We start from the raw sequence: 22,149 nt of genomic DNA on the forward strand, positions 1-22,149 counted from the left end.
TTAAATTTAGCAGATGGAATTGATGTTCTGAGTAACGTATCTGAGACAGCCTTATGGAATTTTATGAAATGTTTTGTGTCATAAACCAACAGGAAACACCATTTCAGAGATTGGAATGAATCCTTCAGGCTTTGTTCACAATATTCCTAATGGAAGCAGATAACAGTGCCAGAGCAGGTCATTACTCTACATCTCCCCAATGTAACAGCCATGCTAAAGGAGTGAGAGGTCAGAAGGCATCTCCAGTATTCACACTTGCAGCTCAGCAGTTCCCCTCTGCTGTGGGTAGTGGTAAACTTTGTTCATGCATTTCAAGGCCACTTTCACTGTTTTGCTATCCCAGAACCACAAAGGGCAATTGTGAAAGGGCATGGGGAAAGGACTAATGTAGTGCAGAAGGGAGATTCCTTTCTTCCCACAAGCTCATCATTGTTACATTCTCTAAATCTGGCTGTTAACATAAAGGCTAGGTCATGAAGACCGGAGTAGACCATGCCATCCACATTCAAGGTGTCAACCCCCTATGTAGCCCTGGTTAGATGGGAATTCACTTTGTAGCCAAGGCTCCTGGAACTTGCAGAGATTCATCTCTGCCTCTGAGTTCTGAAGTTACAGGAGTGCAACACCATGCCTGAATAAAGAAGAGTTGTAAAAGTGAAGAGTTGTAAATTGCTTTTTTATTCATAAAAAGTCTTCAGTGGGGACTTTTAAAAGGCAGTCGGTAAATGCAGTGTATATATTTAGCCAACTATTAAAACACTGACAAGAATAAAAGAATTAACAAAAAATAACAAAATTTCTAACTAAAGTAAACTAAAAACACCAAGCAAACAAAACCCCAGCAAAGAAAAGACCCCTCCAAAAACTTAAGCTACAAATATTCTTCTACTCTAGACTCAACAAATCAATGGAATACATTTGGCTTTCCAAAGCACCAAAGATGACTCAGACCTCCTCTATAAGTTCTTTCTCAGGACCAGTCATGCCAGTCCAGGCTGTGACACTGGAGAATCCCTAGTCATTTTCTTGATGGAAGATCCGATGACTGACTAACATAGGTGTGAGGGAGTGATGTAGTATCTGCAGTGCGTCATCTTCAGCAACACTTTCACGTGACATGGAGTTGGCTTCAGCATTGCCCTGGGGAGGGAATCCTATTCTTCTCCATGTGGTATGTATAGATAACAGCATGACAGCCATGCAGGCTTTCTTGTCAGATTTCTCACCACATGTGGAGGACTTAAGACAGCTTACTAAAGACATGGAGAGTAAACTGACAGAGTAACTCTGGCTCACCAACATACCCTCCCCATGCTGCTGTGCCCCGTTTGAGGAACACTTGTTAATAGATGTCTGGGTTCTGAATAATGTTGGCAGGTCCTCTGTAGCTCAAGCTTCTTTCTGATGATTTATTTTCTCATGGAATAATGCACCAACAGACACATGGATCCCTTGCTGGTAGGTTGGGATTTTCCTCACTGGTTAGTTCACAGCTACAAGATGTCTTTTGTTGAGGAGGTGTTGATGCTAGAGTGAGTTCTCTTAAGTGGTGCTGTCAGAGAAAGAATGGCAATTATTCCCATAAGCATCCTAACTCTGCCATGGCCTAGACAAAACCAGGGCCTATTCACTCACGGGACACCAATGTGAAGGAAGAAAGACCACCCCACGAATGCCATGGTTGCAGGGGATAGGAGTCAATGGTGGCTCTTTTGCCTGGTGCACTTAGTGTCCCTGCTGAAGCAGGTTTGTCTGCAGCAGGCTCTGACCCTGGGCTGTGGCCTGTTCTAGATCATGCTGGAGTGTTTTAGACCTAGGAGAGGAAGGCAGCTGAAATACAGGCCTGGTGGGGACCTGCCATGCCAGCATTTGACTATCAACATTACCTTTCATCTGAGCTTATTCCTTTCTTCCTCAAGAGAGAAGGGCCAGAGAGCAGCTGGCCCTGGATTTTTTTCTCAGCCTTTAAAAATTGCTAGAGATTGAACTGAATCTAAACTAAACTGAATCTAATCTAAACTAAAAACAAAAACAAAAAAAACAAACAAAAAAAACCCAGCACATTTCTCCAAAAGTTCAGATACATTATTTTGAGAAAAAAAAATAGCAGCATAGCAATGTCAGAGTCACAGTTCAGGAGAGATATGCATGGCCTTGAACGGATGCAGGCAACTCAGCAACCTTGGAACCGAACTGTATGAGGCCCTCTAGTGGTGTCTACACAACACTGCAGTGTGCAGGCTCTGTTTATGCCTTCAGCACAGAAACTTCCTTGGCTTCAACCTGTCAAACTCTAAACCTGCTTATTTCCAGAGAAACTTTCTCACAGCAAACAGATGCTCACTGCAGAAAACCTGTAATCAGTAAGAAGGGGCTCCATGCAAATCTGCACAAGGGTAGGACCTTACCTCTAAAGGTGCCATCCTGAAGGAAAATGAAGAGGCAGGAGGGCACACTGTCTAACACTCTCCCTGTTAGGTTTGGGGCTGCCATGGGAACATGTGTGGGGAGACATAAAGATCAATGAACTCAGGACATATGAGAGCTCAGAAATGAAGAAGGGGACACAATCTCTAGCAAGATTAAGGATAATACATATTTTTCCTGGACAGACATTTCTGTTGACTGAACCAGCTCATACACTCAGATGTTCTTTCCCTGGCTGTGACTGAAAGGCCATGTAGATGGGCAGAAATCCAAATAGGACAGAGATTCAGGTAGGGGGGAACCACTGAGTGCCACTCCCTCCTGGCCTGGGGTCCTACCTCATCTGGGAGACAGTGAAGTAATGCTGCAGCTTTTCTGCCAAGACCTTGTGCTTGGTGACCAGATCTCTCTGCTTCAGCAGGTATTGCAGTCTCTCCTCCAATCTTTCCTGTTTCTGTTTAGTAGAAGATTATGTTCTTAGTGCAGGGTTGAACACTCATATGCACACAGACACACACTCTTCTGAACACACACACTCTTGAACACACACATACAAGTGTGTATGCATACAGGCATACTTCATTGCATTCACATGTTTAGTTTCCCAGATAATGCTAATATAAGAAAAGATCACCCAGGACATTTAAGAAGAAACTGAACATTCCTTAGATGGAAGAACACAGTGGGCAGGTCAGATGGACAGATCAGTCAATGAAGTGCACAAACCTTGTAAATCCAGTACACGAACAAATGGGCTCGTGGGGTGCTTGGCCTATAAGCCATGCCTGTTCATGAAGTTCCCCAGTCCGTGCACTAAAGGCTTGGATCCCCAGCACAGGACAACAGGATGGTGGTGAAGCAGCCAATAGCTTCACTCAGTGCTTCCCAGTGTCTCCAAGGTAAACAGCTTCCTCCAAAAGGAGCTCTCTAAACCACAGGCTGCCTCACTTCAGACACAAAGCAATGAGCCCAGGAAACTAGAAAATCCTCAACCAGGTGCCAATATAATCCTTTCCTCCCTGTAAGGTGATTGTGTCAGGGATTTGTTTGAGTAAGAGAAGGTTGACTAAGTCACAGACAAATGATTGCATGTATTATTTCTTACTAAACAAGATTCCATGGAAATCCCGGACCACATTGTACTTTTACACTCACAGATGATGGGTATCTGAATAGTTTTGACTTCAGGGCTGCTCTGAAGATGACTGCTCCAACCCTGGTGTCAGCTAGTTTCTCTGTGAACAACTTATTTCCCATTCCAGAATCACTGGGTTACTTGGGGACAGCAGTTCAACTTTCTGAAAAATTGTACATAGCTTCTCATGGGGCTACACAATTTTACAACACCAGCAATGTCTGAGACTCTTTATTTCTCCTAACCCTCCATAAGGCCCATTTTAACTCAGACTTAACAACTTTGGAATAAAATCAGTTATTGAATGCTGCAGACACAGCAGAAGGTGAGTGCTTTAGACTATAATGAGCGTAAGTGGGGTGCAATGAGACAGCCCTATTTTCAAACCTCAGCATGGCTGTGGGACTTCTGCTCTGCTGAGATGCAACCACAAGCACCCCTCCAATTCAGAATCTCTCAGGGAATAAAATTTAGGCCAAGCTTCAAGGCCAAGGTCAACTCAGCAATGGTGAGGCCAAGGTGGAAAGAAAATGGTAGCAGGCAATGAGACTGAGAATAAAGCTTTCTCAGTGGGGACCACTCCTCCATTTCTGGTGGGACTATAAACTTGTACAGCCTCGGTGGAATCAATATGGTGGCTCCTCAGAAAATTGGGAATTGATCAACCTCAAGACCCAGGTATACCATTCTTGAACATGTAACCAAAGGATGCTCTATCCTACCACAAGGACACTTGCTCAAATATGTTCATTGTGGCTTTATTCATAATAACTTCAAACTGGAAACAACCTAGATGTCCCTCAATGGATGAATGAATAAAGAACATGTAGCACATTTACACAAGGGAGTATTACCCAGGTGTTTAAAAAATGACATCCAACTGGCATTGCAAGCAAATGGGTGGAACTAGAAATAAACATCCTATGGGAGATAACCTAGACCCAGAAAGACAAGTATAATTTGTATTCACTTGTAATTCTATTATTAGTTGTTAGGTAAAGGATAATCAAGCTACATTCCACAGATACAAAGTAGTTAGATGAAGAGATGTCTCTAGAGGAAACACATGGTTCTCCCTGGGGAAAAAATTGAATATATTTTTCAGGGGGACTTGAGGTTAGTGGGGGCAGGATTAGAAGGGATCATGTATTAGGGGGAAGGGATAGAGGAAGGGAGTATGGGGAGAGACAGCTGGAGTTGGGGGCCTTTAGAGCGTGTTGTGGAAAGCTATTGCAGAGAAAACTTCCTGCAACCTACATGGGTGATCCTAGTGAGTATTCCTAGTAATGGAGCATACAGAGTCTGAACTGACCATCTTCTGTAGCCAGGCAAGGCTACAGGTGAGACTGGATTGCAGTCAGTTGAACTGTTGGGAAGGGGATTTTGTGGAGATCCCTAAACAACCCATATTGGTGCTAGGACAAAGTGATCCTCTCTGAAAATTGACAGAGGGGTACCATTGTTGTGGGCAACATCTACACAGTTCATTGAACATAGAGAGATCAAGCTGTTGCCTTCATGGAGCTCTCACCCCTATCTTCTATTCTGTTTGGCCTGGAAAGGTACTCTGCAGGCTACAGAAAGAGAAACATGGACACCAACCAAGCCACAAAAACCTCAACATATAGTCTGTCCTCCCTGAAAGTTGTGCTGGGGCTATGAAGACACAGAACTTGAGAGAGTGGCCATACAATGTCTGGTTTAACTTGAGGCCCATGGAAGGAAAAGCAGTCCATGCCCTACACTGCCAGCATGGTCAGGAACTGGAGACCAAATAGCCCACAGACCTAGGGTAGAACCAAATGTAACTAAAAAAAATCAATAAAATGATTGCTAATATTCTTAATGATATTCTGCTATACTCATAGATTGGTGTCTTGCCAGTTGTCATCTGCTAGAGAGGTTTCTTCTAGCAGCAGATGGGTGCAGAGACCCACAGCCAGTAATTGTGTGGAAGTGGGAGTCTAAATTGAAACTTTCTATCAGGTCACATGGCCCAGTGAATCATCTAAGCAGAGCTCACATGAACTCATACAGACTGATGCAGCAAACATGGAGCGTGCTTGTGTCTGCACCAGCTTCTCTGCGTATATGTTGGAGTTTTGATGGGACACCTAATAGTAGGAGTGGGTTTGTCTCTGACTCTTTTGCCTCCTCTCTGACATCTTTCCTCCTATTGGATTGCTTTGTCCAGCCTATATGATGGCTTTTGTCTTGTCTTATTTTTGTTTTGTCTTATCTTGTTTTGTCATGTTTGGCTGTTATCTCTTGGAGGCCTGTTCTTTTCTGAAAAGAAGCCAAGGGGGAGCAGATCTGAGGAAGAGAGGAGGTTTGTGGGCACTGGGAGGAGTGGAGGGAGGGGAAACTATGGTTGGGAACTATTGTATGAGAGAATGATCTATTTTCAGTAAAAAAGAAATAAAATATTCACTCAATAAAAATAAAAATAAATTGTTTAATAGTTATAACAGTCTAAAATAGTTATTAACTATGTAGTATCTACCCAAAGGAAAGCTTAAAATTTCCTTCCACTAAAATATTAACAAGCTGCTGAAATTCCTATGATTTGATGGCATATAATCATTTTCATATATAGCAGTGAGTTGCAGGCTGTGAATAATGGGCAGGAGGTAAGATTGCCTTTCCTGTGGAGACTGAATTTCGGGGACAAATCAATAGGAGGGTTTGGATGCTGCCTCCTGCAGGAAAATCCTCTTCTATTGGAGGTCTCAGACATAAGAAGAGCTGGAGGGTTGGTTGCCCAGAGCAAAAAGCAGCTGTAATGCACGAGACGGATAAAAGGTAATAACTTCCTTAGTTCCTTCAGGACAGACATCTTATCTGTTTGTTCCAGGTAAATCTTACTTCCTGGCATTTATGTGACTTCCAGGAAATATTCTTGAAAAGAAACCATTATGTTATTCTTTTTAAAGATACCTGTCTACTAATGATGACACATCTAAATTATATTTTCACTGATGTTTTTGAGATCACTCATAATTTAGCACCTATGTCTGAAAAACACAAATTTGTAATCCATTGACCTTTGACATTTGGTTTAAGTATTAGTTTTAATTGAAGTATTTAGACTAGGTTTGAGCTTGTGATGCACACCTGTCATCCTAGCTACTCAGAGGCTGAGACAGAAGAACTGAATGTTAAAGGCTATTCTGAACTATGCTGTGAGTTCAAAGTTAATTTGTGCAACTTGGTGTGACCATTAATTAAGATTTTAAAAGACTGGGGATATAGCTCATTGTTAGAATATGTAACAAGCATTTGCAAAGCCAGGGGTTCAATATTATTTTAATAATTAAATAAAAGCATGGGAGGCCTGCTACTTTTTGAAGGGAAATTAAGGAGGAGTGGACCTGGGGTAGGAGGGATCTGGGGGTGAAGGAGTGGGAGGAGGGGTGGAGGGGGAACTGATGTTGAGATGTAACATATGAGAGAAGACAAAAAGGGTGACAATGAGAACCACTCCTTTGGCATTTTCACAGGGCACTGCTCCTTCAAAGCTGTTTACAACCTGTGATCTCACAAGAGGCTAACTCTCCAGAAAGACTTAGGAACGATCACAGAAACCAACAATTGGATGAGATGTTGGTGATCTGATGGATAAGTGGGTGGATGGTCCCGTGTGTGTGTGTTTGCATGTGGATGCACATCTGTATGATTAAAGATGGTGGGCAGCCTGCACACAATACCTCAGCCTACCTGCTTTTCCTTGGCCCAGAGGTCATAGATCTTCTCATGGGCCTCCCCACAGAGCGTCCTCAGCTCCTCACAGGACTCTTGTAGTGAAATCTGCTCCCCCCTCAGCTTTCGGTTCTCCTCTCTCAAGATGCTCACTTTTTCCTTCAGATGAGTCCACTCACTCAGGAGCTGGCTGTGAAGGATGCTGAACCACCACAAAGAACAAGGTGAGCCCCATCCAGCCTCCATATGCCACTCCCACATCACTCATGCAAGGTCCCATGCCCAGACTAGAGTCCACTGTAGCCATGCATAACCTAGTAGCTGGCAAAAGCCAGAGAAGAGCCAAATTCCAGAAAGACTCAGACTGTTTCTGAAAACCCTGAAACTGAAAGGGATCCATGTACTTCTGAGAGCAGGGTTTGCCTCCCCCAACATGTGCTTAACTGTTCATGGTATTGGGAAAACAACAGCAGGTAGAGGGTAAACATTCTTGATGGAGGACAGAAGATCCAATGGGAATACATTCCATCTATGGGTCCTATGTGAACCAGCTCTGTAAGCCCCTGCCAGAGCCCCAGAGACACACAAATGCCTGATACCCCATCATGGTGCTAAGAGTTTTTCTATCTAGAGGCCTCTGAGGCTGGCAGGACAATGATGGGAGTGCCTCACAGACACTTCACTCTTAGCAAAACTGGTCCAAGAGGCCCAAGTCAAGAGTACAAGGCAGACTGCTTGCTATGGGGCACACAGGCTAGAACAAAAGGCCTGACTTTGGTTCAAAGACAAAAACATGGTAAAAAGCAGTCACTCCCAAGTAATGGGGTCACAGTGAAGTCAGTTACTCACCTGCAGGAGAGAGTTTCCTCTGTCACCTCCTTGCACTTGTTCAAGGCCTCACTAATCTCTTTAGGGAATTTCTCCAGGTCCACCATCACTTTTTTATGCTCCATATTCAGCATCTCCACCTCAAAATTCAGCCTGTGGTAGGGCATGGCCGAGGAACAAAGAACCCCATGAACACAGGACCCAATGACCATATGAATTCAGGCGGTGCCCTCAACTACCCCAGCACAGTTGATGTCACATTATGGTACCTATAAAGTAAGACAATGTGGTGTTTATTAAACTCACTGTCCTGGCCTCAGACCAGCAGTCAGGTGGTGCTAAGAGAGTGAGCCAGGGCTGCATGAGTGCCACCACTGGGACTGCAGGAATTGGTTAGCTCCTCTAAGAAGTCCTCAGGAGTCTATGTCACAAGTCTGGGTCCACCAGAAATGTATGATAATGTTGTTCGTGTCTTCAGAATGGGGATTTTTTGATCCCAGGTTCCTATTGCTACATGGATGCCCAGAACACATAATCAGTATTTTCAGGGAGTAGACCCAACTTAAGGATACATTTATAAGTCTCCAGTGGATTCCAATGGGCTGCCAACATGAGCACACAGGCCAAGAACACTGTTGCTCACAGTGAGTTCCTGACATTGCCTGGAAACTTCCTGACACAGGAAGAACCACATGCCCTGCCAGAGACCTCCAACTGCCAGGACTGGGTACACACACACACACACACACACACACACACACACACACACACACACTGAGGGTGCCAAATAAATATAGGGAGGTAGCATTGTCTCAGAGTATAAGGATCAAGACCAGAGAGGAGCAGTGATGAAGTTCAGCCTTCAAGCACACACTGAGATGGACCAAGTGGCACCTGGCCCCTCCTGCTGCTTCCAAAAGCCACCAGCACCCAAGCACCTGCTGGTCAGAACAAAGAGTCACCATAAACTCACAGCACAGAGCATCTCCCATAAGCCAACACCTGTCAAAGACTCTTGAAATGCATGTGAGAGCTCACACACTACTGCCCTTATCCCCAGACTGTAATTCAGGCCACAAGCTCTCTTTTCATTTGGAGGAAGCAGTGCAGCCTGTATCCCCATCTCACTCCCAACTAGGTTTCTGTTCTGCCTCTCAGATGCACTCAGAAAAATTAGCTTGGGCATGAGGATACCCTGAAGGCACAGCCTCCAATGACCTGAGGATTGCTGGGGTTGACTCAGTAGGATCAAGATAGTCACCATAGAACTCGACATAATGACTACCTGTTGTTCAAATCATTGTTGGTGAAATTGGCCAGCATTATAGAGAGTTCATTCCTTTCATTGGTCATCATCTGTAGCTGACGGGTCAGTTTATCCACCTTGTTCATCTGCTGTTCTTGCTCAGTGAGGGAGGTTGGAGTTGATGCCTTTCCAGTAGTCCCTGTATAAAGATAAACATAAGTGAATTTGTACGGCTGTATGGCACAGGGCCAGGAGAGATCATGTTGAGTCCCAAGAAGAGGCCTGAGAAAGAGGGAATGCATGGAACCCAGTGAAGACCCAAAGAGCAGGACATCTGTCCTCAAGTTGGGGCTCATAAGCCATGTCTCTGTCCCCAGTCACTATGGCTAGATATGTGCACCAGCCCCTACTGCAGCTCCACTGTCCCTGGAAGGCATATGTTACCCAGCCATGCAGCTCTGGAAATATCAGCTCATATCTGATGTGAGACAGGAACTCCTGAAGTCCCTAGTGCTTAGCACCACCAATCCCTTTTCATCTGTGTCCAGGACTAAAAGTAACTGAATGTCTAAGACCTTGGTACATGGATGGAGAGTTTCCCTCCTTGGTATTCACATCAGATATCCATGGAACCTAAAGGAATCCACTGACAATGAACTGTAGGAACACCCTACCCTGACACCTCCTTAGTCTGTGACTCCTGCTGGCCTTCTTTGCCACTCAAAATGAAATTAAGGAACTCCCAGAACAGCAGCTGCAGCCTTGACAACTCCTGGCTCTCTGCCAACTAACCATCAGGAATCCTTGACTCTGAGTCTACCCTTTCAGGAATCCAGAGAAGCAGCATAGACCTATGTGTTTTTAAGAACCCAGCTACTGAACCCTATTTTTGGAAGCTCCACCCCAAGACTCACCTCCTCCTTAGAAAGCAAGGTCTCTCTGTCAATCAGTGTGATCAATCTTGCCAACATGTCTTCTGGTGAACCCTATAAGCACTTAATGTATGCCCCTAGGACAGTTGGTGTTATCACAACCATGGTGAATTCACAGATCTTGTCAAGGGCTCTCCCGGAGACAATAGAATGTTCAGAGGAGGGACTGTTAGAGTCACTGCCAACTGTCATCACTTGTTTGATAACTACCTCTTCCTCAATTCACTAAAAAGCCAAGCTTCCCTTTCCAATAACCTTCCTTGAGACACAGGGGAAGGCCTTCAGCACCTTCAGCATCAAGAGATCTCTGATTCATTAGAAACTTTTCTCTAGTTCAACCTGTGGAGGTGAAGACTCTCTTTCCAAACACTCTCCAGGAGTGGGCTCTTCCCTTCCCTAAGATCTCTAATTAATAAGATGAGAAGTAAAGGATACTAAGAAATCAGCTCAGGATGATGGGGGAGGAAGATAAGTTCCATGAAGTGAATGAATATATCAGGAAAGATGAACAGGGATGTTACACTGTGCGTGAGTGGTGGGAGATTATGAGTGTCTTGTCAGACCAAAAATAAGTCACATAGGTAATGATGAAAATTTCTCCAAAACTTCAGCAGAATACAGTCCATCCATCATGATGTTAGCAAAGGTGTGACCACCTAGTGACAGGACAGGCTGGAGATACCTAAGGACTGCACATCCTCAGGTGAGCACTCAGACACCAAGAACAAACATTTGCAGGAAGAGTGATGGCCCATTCCTGCGCCCAAGGTAGAGAAAAGATGACTGGCTAGTGAGCGGGCAGGAACTCAGGAACCTTAAGGGTCACTGAAATGCAACAATGCTTGGTGCAAGTGGCTATGAGGTAAAATGTGAGAACCTCCAACTTTGGGCAAGGGACTTTACTCTGCCTGTTATAAGTATTACTCAACCAAACAATGTCCACTGAGGGTGAAGTTCAGTGCTGTAACTGAAGCCTCATTCTCCCTTCTATGCTTCCTTCCCACTCAGAGTGAAAGCAGAGGGCCCTGAGCAGAGCAGCTGCAGGCATGACCATTCCTGGCTCTCTGCCAAACTATCCACCAGAAATCCTCAACTCCAGGTCTGCTTTTTAGGAACTCAGAGAAGCATAATAGGTCCATTTCTTCCAAAATGCTCCAAGATCTTGAGTCCCATCTGAAAAACCCAGCTGAAGCCTTCCTCCTTCAGGAAGCTCCCCATCCCTTGTTCAGGACTCACTGTGCTTTCCCCGGAACCATTTATTCCTTGATGTGTGGCACTGAGAATGAAGGCCAGCTTCCTTCTGCCTCTCTCTAGTCTCATTATGTTCTCCCTTCCGTCTCCCAAGGAGCCTGCTCAGTCTTGCCAACATGGCTGCAAGTGAAACCTTTAGGCAATGAACAGATGCCCCAATGGCAGTTGGTGTTACCACAACACTGGTGACATCACATAGAATGCCAGGGCTCTCCAGGATACAGTAGAATGTCCAGGGAGGAGTCGGCTGATGTCCATAGTACAGCCTTTATTTCCCTGATAACTACTGCACTCCAAACTAATCTGAAACCAAGGTGCCAGATCAGAAACCTCCCTGGGAGGTCACACAGAAACTTCTGTGGCACACCCTCCTTCCAAAGTCAGAGATCTAGCTCTCCGCTTCATTAGAAACTATCTATGGGGAGTTGAAGGCTCACTTTCAAAACACTGTACAGGAATGGCTCTTCCCCTGCTTCAGATCCATACTCAGTATGATGAGAAATAAATGATGCTAAGAAATTAGGTCAGGATGATGGGGAGTAGGAGCAATGAGTCCTCTGAAGTAAACATCATGGGGGAAGATCCTCAGACTTTTAGAGATTCCTGAGTTCAAAACAGAGAAGTCACATAGGTAGTAATAAACATTTCCCCTTGAGAGTAAACAGAGCTCACTCAAGCTATGAGGCTGTGAGTGAAGATGTGATTAGCTGGCACAACCATATCTGAATGGAATGGCAGAAGTTATAAAGCCAGCACAGCTGCTTGACAAAGATCCAGCAAAACTGAGCCACATCATGGCTGCCATGCCACCTTTGGTTTACATCTCCACCTGTTACATACTTGGGGCACTTTTAATATTTGTACAATTTGAGGATATTGGGTTGATGGAAATTTCCTTATGAATCATTTATGCCTTCTCCATGGAATGCTGCTTCTGAGCTTACCCAGGAAAGTCTTGAACATACTATTCCTGCCTTGCTTTTAGGGAGATAAGACTTTGCCTAGCAGATTCTCAAAATGTAGTCTTGAGACTATCAGTCCCTGGATGACAACCCTAACCCATCACTCTACAGAAGAGAGAGTCTCATCGGTCAGCTAGCTTTTTTCCTTCCTTTTACATTCTTCAGGTAACCAGGGGACAGCCTCCTCAAGCTCATTTAGAGTGGCACAGGATACAGCTTAGTTTTACAACCCTCAAGTCTGACCTCAGAAGCCAAGAGAAAATTGGCACAGTTCACAAACACTCATGTGGATGGAGATGCCCAGGTCATCTGCCTGATCACTCTAGAACCTTGCTGATGCTGGAAGTGAGATGCAGGGACAGCACATAGCCACCATACTAAGCAAGCCATCTTCTCTAATATCATCCTGGGACACTCAAAGCTTGCAGGAAAGACCCAGGTTCTGTTTTTGTTCACTGCCTCTTAAAGCCCTTAATATTGTGAGGTACGTAAATGTATTATCTCTGCTTAGACATTTTCCTAGAAAAGAAAACTGATGACTTCTGATGTCTCTGGCTCTAACAGAGTTTTTTTCTAAGTGTGTACTCTTTAGTAAAATGCAACTTGTGTCTTCTATTGCTTAACATTTCCCTTCTTTGTATAGTACACACCATCGGGAATTTGGCTAAATCATCAGAGAATGGGCTAATGCAGCCATCATCCCTTTGCTTTAACCTTATTGAGTGATGTACCCTAACAACTACAGCCCTTTATGTTACCTTCACATTTATATTCTAAAAATATTTCAGAGATCTTACTTACAGATATTCTAACAGATGGGTCCTTAAGGGATCTATGACTATTTACCATTAAGTCTGTGCAAATTCTTCATGCTTGATGCTTGCAGCCCTTGCCTTGGGCTGAACTTAGGACACACTTCCAGGAATAGAATTGTCTCAAAGAACTTAAAATAAAAATATGAATATAAAACTAAATTAACACAATATTTAAAATAAAAATGTTAGCCTTGTATTAATGATGGTACATAGACATCAGCATCTTTCCACATAGGTAGGAACCAGAAATACCTGGAAAGTGCATGTGCACAAAATGTACATGTTAATTTATCAAGTAGTTACTGAATGCACTGCTCCCATTAGAAATGGTAACCTCATCCAGGAAAGGCACAAAGCTACACAGAGAAACCCTGTCTCGAAAGACCAAAAAAAAAAAAAAAGAAATAAAAAGAAATGGTAACCTCTGCTGATGTACAAAGCAACAAATACTGACCTTGGAATATTCTGCAAGTTGTAATTCAAAGTATGAATTACAGGGACCTACTACTCAGATGCATTAATACAAATTTCACTGTATGATTGCTCTTGTAGAGTACCCAGGTTGCAGTCCACTCACTAAAGGTAGTTCACAGCCCTCTCTAACTCCAGTTCCAGAAGACATTTTGCCCTCTTCCAACCTCTTTGGGCAGTGCAATGATGTGCTGCAGAGACATACATTCAGGCAAAACACCCATACACATAAAATGAAAATGAAGGGAGATTTTTAGTGTCCTGGATCTTAGATCCTTACTGAAACATTCACAAACTATTCTCATGTGTAGGTTCATGTGTTATGCAGTTTCTGGTAACATTCTTATTGTTGATGATGTTTGAGACAGGGTCTCTGTATGTAGTCCTGAAACTCATCATGTAGCCTGTGCTGGCCTACAGACATCCAAATGCCTCTGCATCCATTCTGTTGGGATTACAAGTGTACATCATTATGCCCCACCTTTTTTGGGGTAACTTCTTTTTATTGTTTTCGTTTTGTCTTTTGAGACAGGATCTCACTCTACAGCCAAGACTATCCTAAATTTCACTCTGCAGACTAGGATGACTTTGAACTCACAGAGGTCTATCTGTCTATGCTTTCTGAGTCCTGGAATTTAAGGCACAAATTAGCATGTATGGCATGATTTTTGATGTGTTTTTAATATATGGAGGAGAAAGAATACATTCATAGGAAAGAATTTCAGTACTATGGACTTAATGTAGTTAAACCTTCTATTTTCATATGAACTGTTATGTAGATTCCAGTTCCCAATTCAGACTCTCACAGTGACAGGGAAGTAATCCCTCATTTCCACAAGTATCCCAGAGATTCCTGTACATTAACCTAAGTTCAGACTTGGTTTTCTATCTTACCAGGTGGAATAGAAGTATATTTTATATTCTTCTGCTTTGATTGTGTTCAGCCCTATCAGGCAGTTTGTTCAGTATACTCAAAAAGTAGTGATGTTAAGGAGGAGGTCATGTTTCTCACAGAGACCCTTCTGTGTGGACTCTGTGAGCATGGCTGCTGCTGGGAACCTCAACTTCCTCTAATACTGAAATGACAGAGCCTTAAACACTTAGGAAGTGAATTCAAAAACAAATGAGGAGCAAAAGCTTGGGCTTGAACTCTAGACTGTCAGGATGCTGGTGAAATGAAAAGCCCCACATCCTTCCTTGTTCACAGACAGAGACAGGAACTCAACAAAAATGTAAACTTGCTTTGTGAGACATCAAGTAATTAATGAAAATCACAGTGTACCAGAGGATGCACCCAAACCTCCTCACCTCTCTAGGCATAGAAACTGCTCTATGATTAGAAGAAATATCCTGGGTGAACAAACTCTGGACTCTCCAGTCCCTCCTGTGTGGACTAAAGAAGTGGGAACTTGCCGAGTGTGGGTGGTGATTGAACCCCGAGCTTCCTACATGGTAGGAATCATTCTGCCAACTGAGTCATGTCCACAGCTATTGTCTTTTCCCCCTTTGCCTTTTCTTTTTCTTTTTCTTTTTTTGATTTTTTTTGAGACAGAGTTTCTCTGTGTAACAGCTATGGCTGTTCTGGAACTTGCTTTGTAGACCAAGCTAACCTCGAACTTACAGAAATCCACCTGCCTCTGCTTCCTACATGCTGGGATTAATGGCATGCACCACCACTGCCTGACTGCTTTTTCTTTTTTCAACAGTTAATCTCAATGTGTATCTCACAGAGGCATGCAATCTATCTCGTTTTGGTCTCTTAAGTGCAGAATGTGGGGAACCACACTCAACCTGAGGGATTTTTCTCCTGGGGGTTGCACTGTTCAAGTTACCTCTGTCAGCAGTTCATTACAGCATCCTCACAGGTGTATTGTCTATCTGCTGAGGCACCTCTGAGGAAGTTTTCAACAGCTAGGCATGTGGCTTCTCTGAGTGTACCCCCAACCCAATTCCAACATTGTAACCAGCCCTGCAGGATCTTCCCAGGTGTGTTTCCATGCTCCTGTATTTAAGCCAGGTGATCCTCCCTCCTTCCCATTCAAACGATGTCATTTCCAAGTAGTATTTTATTTCTCAATATGATGAAAAGGGGGATTTTAATGAAGCAATGAGACATTCCTGGGCAGTGTTTGGAAAACAAGCACTTGGTTCCCCACATATGAAATACTTCCAAGAGGCCTACTTTGTTCCTGGTGTACTGAATGTCCCAAGCTGATACCAGAAATAAAATGACTGAGGAGAGCATTCTGGGTATTACTCCCAATGGCAGTAATAGGGTTGAGAGAGGATCTCAGCTGCAAAAACCCTTGAATCTTTCAAGAACAGCAAGGGCAAAAAGAAGGTGGCAGCCACCAGAAATGGAAAGAAATGAACAGAAAACAGGGGTAAGACTAAAGAAAAAGAAGTCTATGAGCAGCCAGAGAAGGGGACCTAAAACTCTGGGTATCATAAGAGTTCAAATGCATGATCATGTCTCCTAGAACAAGAGTCTTATAGCCCAGGATGAAATCAGTAACACTGGGTATGGGCATGTGTGTGATAAATCCCATAAAGTTCCTGATCCATTGTGCCTCAGGAGAAATATAACACTAGAAGAAACCACTTGTCATTGTCCTTGCCTAGTCACTGTCCCTACCGATGCTCCCCAACAAGTAAAAACAGCAGAAGCTGCCAAAGAACAGCATTTGAAGAGTTTCTCCTTGTCTACCTATGGCTTTGGTCTGTTATAGAAAATGGGTCCTTGGCCATCTGAACCTTCATAGAACCATGATTTACTCCACATTTAGAATCCTGTACATTACCTTCCAATAAAGAGACTCATCATTGCAGTACTCATCACGTGGATGATCCAAGATGGGAAACTTCAAATTTAGACCTGTGAGGATATAGGAAACACAAATTGCGTAATGAAGAGGGAATGCTACTTCTTTACTAAGTAGTTAAGTCACTGTGATGAAAACATTTCTTTTAGCTGATGCCATTAACTGACACATGCTTAGCATGTCTTGGCATTGACCAATGAGCGTGTGTATATAATCATCTCTTGTGCTGAGAAAATGGAGTAATGGGGGACAGGTAAGGGTTCCATCAACTCAAGATACTTCTTCCCTTGCTTCTTAGTTCTGGGTTTGCAGGTGTGCCTACCAAGATTGATAGCATTGGTGTAAGCATTGGGAAACCGTCCTACCCAATAAGACAACACCTCTTTTATTTCTCCAGAAACAGAAGACAAACAAACTAGGAGAAAGGGATATGAAAATTTGCCACTTTTCTCACATTAGTTCCCTCCTCCCTCTCTCTTTACAACAATTTTGAGCCTGGAGTGATTTTCCATCTAAGTTAGATTGTCAACATCTTTATGACATGAGTACAAACACTAGCCTCACACCACAGTGCTATCTTCTTCTCACAGGCACAGCGGATCCAAACCACCACTGGCACAAAGCCAATGGTTCTAACAAACTAACAGATGGACCTGGGAAAATTAAATGATAGATCCTTTAAAACAAAGTAGAAATTCACACCTTTTATGAGGGAAGGATTGAGAGTTTCATATCCACAAAGTTAAGGGGCAGATTCTGTTTTGGCTATGGTTAAAAACTATTATCTCCTAGCAAAGGTGATTTTCCCATGATTTTAAACAGTATTTGTTTATTCAGTCATTTTAAAAATAAACATTCATATGATGAATACATGGAAATCTGATGGGTACTTTAAAAACAATGTATTTATTTAGAGAGAAGGGGAAGATGATAGATAGATAGATAGATAGATAGATAGACAGACAGACAGACGACAAACAATATATGCCATACTATTCTGTCATTCTGATCATGTGGAGACAAAGGAACAAACTGGGAGGAGGAAATTCTCTCTTTTCACCTACCTTGTCATCTCAGTGTCCCTTCCCTGGTACTTTTCATGATCAACTTGAGGATTTGTCCTAGAGGGGTTTTTATGGTTCTGAAATTTAGAGAACAATGTATATCAAAGTGCACGGTGAATGATTTGTGCAGACATTTGTTTCAAATGATGGATGCTCTTAATTAAAGCTAACCCTGGGGGTAAGATTCTTGATGGAAGGACTGTTATCTGTCTAGCTGGAAGAAACTGCTTGCCCAGAGTAATAGACAGGAAAAGGCAAAAGTGAAGTTACTCTGCCATGCAGGTGAGTGAGTTCATAATGAAAACCACCACTGAATACTAAAAATCACCAAGCAAGATTCCAGGGTGAGTTAATGAAATGGCATGTTCCTTCTTGGCATTGTGCCTCTGAGAATCTATCTTGTGTTTCTCGTGCATTTTTCTGTTGTAAAACTATGGGTTACTAGTGCTATGAATGGCCCTGTGGACAGTCCAGGTTCTAGCATTTAATCAGTTCTAGTAGTCTTCACACACATCTAAATATAATATTACAAGTGTCAAAATAAAATTTCTAAGGTACTTCAGAAGTTAACCTTCTAAATCCTAAAGTCTCAAAGACTTAATGAAAAACATTCCAATTAGATGAATTAACGTATACATTTTAGTCTCTCAATCCTTTTTAAACAACAATTACTAAAAAGATGATGCAAAATAATGTACACAGAACAGGATATACTAATGTTAATGTTTAAATTCATAATCGCTCTAAATGTTGTATTTCAGGACCTATATGAATGCAACTACTCACTCGGAAATTATACCCAGACGTTTGGCTTTATTTAATATTTGATGGTGCTCAGAATATGCTATCTCAAAACATGGTGACTAGTCATAGGAAGAATTTGAGCCAAAGAATGAATGTGAGGAAGGACTCTGCTTTTACCCTGAAGCAGCTCATAAAACCTAGAAAGGGCTTCCTGACATTTCCTGAAACAGGTCAGAAGCACCACATGTCCCTCCATGGAGGAAAGAAAGGAGCAGCCTCATAGCTACAGACTGATGAAGGCACACACAGGGGACAGGAGCCAAAAGCCCTCACTATTTGCCATTCACCTGCTTGGCTCATAATGGTTTTATTTTGTCACACACTCTATAACATTCCACTTGCCATCAACTCCAGTATAAAATCTCAGGTCTCAGCACTTGTTGAGGGCTTTCCTTCCTTGGGAAGGATCTGGTGTTGTGAAAGTTTGTACTAGGTAAGTCTCCATGCTTTTCTCCTCTCTGTCTCTGCTTCGTTATGGAGTCCCCAACAAGGGACTAAATGTGGGTAGAAGGAAAAAGTTTTTTTTCTCCTGCATTTACTATTTTTCTTCCAAAACTCTTATTTGTCAACCAAATGATAATGCTCTCATTTTTTAAAAAAAGTTCTCTCTTCTTCAAAAAACGTCTTCTATTAGAGCCAACAAATAAAACTGTTTTATTCTCCCTTCTAAGGATACCTTGGAGGAATGGCAATTTGAATGGAACAGGCCCTCATCAGCTCATATGGAGTGGCATTATTAGGAGGTGGGGCTTTGTTGGAGTAAGTGTGGCCTTGTTGGAGGTTGTATGTCACTGTGGGGGAGGGCTTTGAGGCCTCTTATGCTAAAGGCACTCCTGGTGTTTCAGAGCACTTTTGTTGCCTGTGAGGTCCAGATGTAGCTCCTTCTCCACTCCCAGCTCCTTCTCCATGTCCTGCCATGTCCTACATGCCTCCATGTCCTGCCATGATGACAATAGACTAAACCTCTGAAACTGTAAGCCACAGCTGATTAAAGGTTTTCCTTTATAAAAGTTGCTGTGGTTATGGTGTCTCATCACAATAATACAAACCCTAATTAAGCCAGAAGGTATCCAAAATAATTACAGAGCCCACAGGGAATAAATAAACAGTAATTGATTCTTCTTAAAATTAATTAAATGATTCAATGCCAGCCTGGTCTACAGAGTGAGTTCCAGGATAGACTCCAAAGTTATACAAATAAATCTTGTCTCAAAACAAAACAAAACAAAACAAAACAAAACTTAAGTAATGAAGTCACACAACTTCCTAATTGTTCATGCTTCAGTTAGGCTCCAGGGTACTTCACAGTCAAATATTTATTCACCAAAGAAAGATAATGAAATGCCACTTAAGATTACCTTTTCCTGAATATGATGTAAACATTTGTGGAAATGCTCAATAATAATCACAGGCATTATGAAATTCTTCCTAAGGAAGGTAAAAAGAAGATAGTTAAAAGCATAAGTGAATGAACTGAGCCAGGCTGACCATCCATGCCTGCAGAAAAAAATCTTCTAGTCCAAAGTCAAAAATCTGAATTATGGTGACAGTGACTGTCTCAAACTTTTCTTTGAAAATATAAAGGGATCCTGCCCAGAGCTCCCATCTGGACCAGAGGTGAGAATCTGGGATCATACCCAGGGAGGCCTACCCCTAGGTCCCATTCCCGGGCCCAGCCATTCCTGGGGGAAGACCCGCCCAACTGGGCCCTAGTTGATGGCCAGCAGGCAGGGCTCCCCTGGGAAGGTTCCCCTTCTCTAAGACTCCCCAGTGGACCATGCAATCTACATTCCCTGCCCCCACACCCATCCACCAGAGACACTAACCACTTTCTGAGACTTAGAGACCAGCCCCCAGTTCCCATTTGTCCCAGAGCTCCCATCTGTCCCAGAGGGCTCCCATCTGGCCTAGAGAGCTCCCATCTGGCCAAGAGAGCTCCCATCTGACCCAGAGAGCTCCCATTTGGCCCAGAGATTTCTCATCAGGCCCAGAGAGCTCCCATCTAGCCCAGGGAGCTCCGATCTGGCCCAGAGGAAGAGAGAGCTCTCATTGGACAAAGAGTTGTCATTGGACCAAGAGTAACATCAGGAGACAGGGAATCTGCCAGCCCTGATTAGACCAAGAGTGGCTTTCTGAGAAGTAGAATCCACCACCTCTCATTGGACCAAGACTGTAGCTGGAGTTTGCTCTCTGGGTTCTGCCAAGCCCTGGCAGTCTGACAGCCCACTTATAAAATAAACACACAGACACTTACATTATTTACAAACTGCATGGCCATGGCAGGCTTCTTGCTAACTGTTCTTATATCTTAAATTAACCCATTTCTATAAATCTATACCTTGCCACATGGCTTGTGGCTTACCGGCATCTTCACATGCTGCTTGTGCTGGCGGCAGCTGGCAGTGTCCTCCTTCCTTTCCTGTTCCCTTAATTCTCTTTTCTGTTAGTGTCGCCTATACTTCCTGTCTGGCCACTGGCCAATCATTGTTTTATTTATTAACATATTTGCCATACAGAACATCCCACAGCACTATTAAAATAGAAAAGGGGAAATATGGTGATATTTTAATTGTACTGAAATGTGATTTTATTTGTATGTTAATAAATAAAGTTGCCTAGGGGTCAGAGCTAATAGCAAGCCATGGCAGAAGCTGGGCGGTGCTGGTGCACGACTTTAATCCTAGCTCTTGGGAGGCAAAGCTAGGCCAATGTCTGCATGTTCAAGGATACAGCCAGTATGGAGACACATGCCTTTAATCTCAATACCAACCATAGAAGACCTGGAGGTCTGTACAGATGGGCAGTGATGAGGAGGTCATGTGGTTGGATTTACAACCAATGAGAAGGCAGAATAGAAAGTCAATAAAAAGCACAAACACACAGGAAGTAGCTCTCTTGAGGAGAGGTAGGACAGCAGCGGCAGTGAAGGGTAAGGTTTTTAATCTCAGCTCTTAGCTATTGCTCTGACCTCTTGGCTTTCATGTCTGAATCCACTCTGTGTTTCTTATTTAAAAAGATGGTTACATCTACACAAGAGAGGCTTCCTGAAATGCCAAATCTGTCAGCTCTGACTGGACCAAGAGCCCTGATAAGACCAAGAATGAATCCACGAGGAGATGGGCAGATGTCAAGGCAGAAGTACATACAACAACATAAAGAGCAATACAGCAACACCAGAATCTAGCCCTCCTCCAACAGCAAGACCTGAACATCACAAAGTAGAAGAAGGAGAAGACAGTAACCTTAAGAATAGCATCATGAAGATGCTAGAGGCCTTTAAAGAAAAAAATCAAAAATGATATTGAGAAAGAGATAAACAAAAAAGTGGAGGAAATCAATAAAGAAAAGTCAAACAAAAAAGGGGAAGAACTCTATAAAAAACTAGAGGAAAGGACAAATAAAGCAGAAGAAAACTATAAATCCTTTAAAGAAAGCCATGAGAAAGCAATAAAACAGGTGAGGGAAACAGTTCAAAATCTGAAAATGGAAATAGAAACAATGAAGAAGACATAAACAGAGGGAATGCTGGAAATAGAAAATCTGAGTAAATGAACAGGAAACACAGATGCAAGCATAACCAACAGAATACAAGAGATGGAAGAGAGGATCTCTGGTGTAGCGGATACAATAGAGGAAATGGATTCATCAGTCAAAGAAAATACCGATGCCAAAAAAATCATAACACAAAATGTC

At 42.9% G+C, this 22,149-nt stretch overlaps 1 protein-coding gene across 3 annotated transcripts; it reads right to left on the minus strand.

The window, feature by feature from the left end:
* Positions 1-657: 657 nt before the first annotated feature.
* On the minus strand, positions 658-19,940 carry LOC131894978 (disks large homolog 5-like). Of its 3 annotated transcripts, XM_059245357.1 has the most exons (8): positions 19,815-19,940; positions 17,653-17,729; positions 16,568-16,641; positions 9,375-9,534; positions 8,111-8,242; positions 7,280-7,463; positions 2,766-2,881; positions 658-1,552 (listed from the first exon to the last, which is right to left on the minus strand). In XM_059245357.1, the coding sequence occupies exons 4-8, from the start codon at positions 9,479-9,481 to the stop codon at positions 1,543-1,545; spliced, it is 549 nt and encodes a 182-aa protein (XP_059101340.1). In that variant the 5' UTR covers positions 9,482-9,534; positions 16,568-16,641; positions 17,653-17,729; positions 19,815-19,940; the 3' UTR covers positions 658-1,542. The 3 variants fall into 3 exon arrangements, with proteins under 3 accessions (XP_059101340.1, XP_059101339.1, XP_059101341.1); XM_059245356.1 differs by lacking the exons at positions 16,568-16,641; positions 17,653-17,729; positions 19,815-19,940 and adding an exon at positions 11,504-11,722; XM_059245358.1 differs by lacking the exons at positions 16,568-16,641; positions 17,653-17,729; positions 19,815-19,940 and adding an exon at positions 10,250-10,384.
* Positions 19,941-22,149: the final 2,209 nt, after the last annotated feature.

This window comes from Peromyscus eremicus, chromosome 18, assembly GCF_949786415.1.
Source record: "Peromyscus eremicus chromosome 18, PerEre_H2_v1, whole genome shotgun sequence".
NCBI lineage: Eukaryota > Metazoa > Chordata > Mammalia > Rodentia > Cricetidae > Peromyscus > Peromyscus eremicus.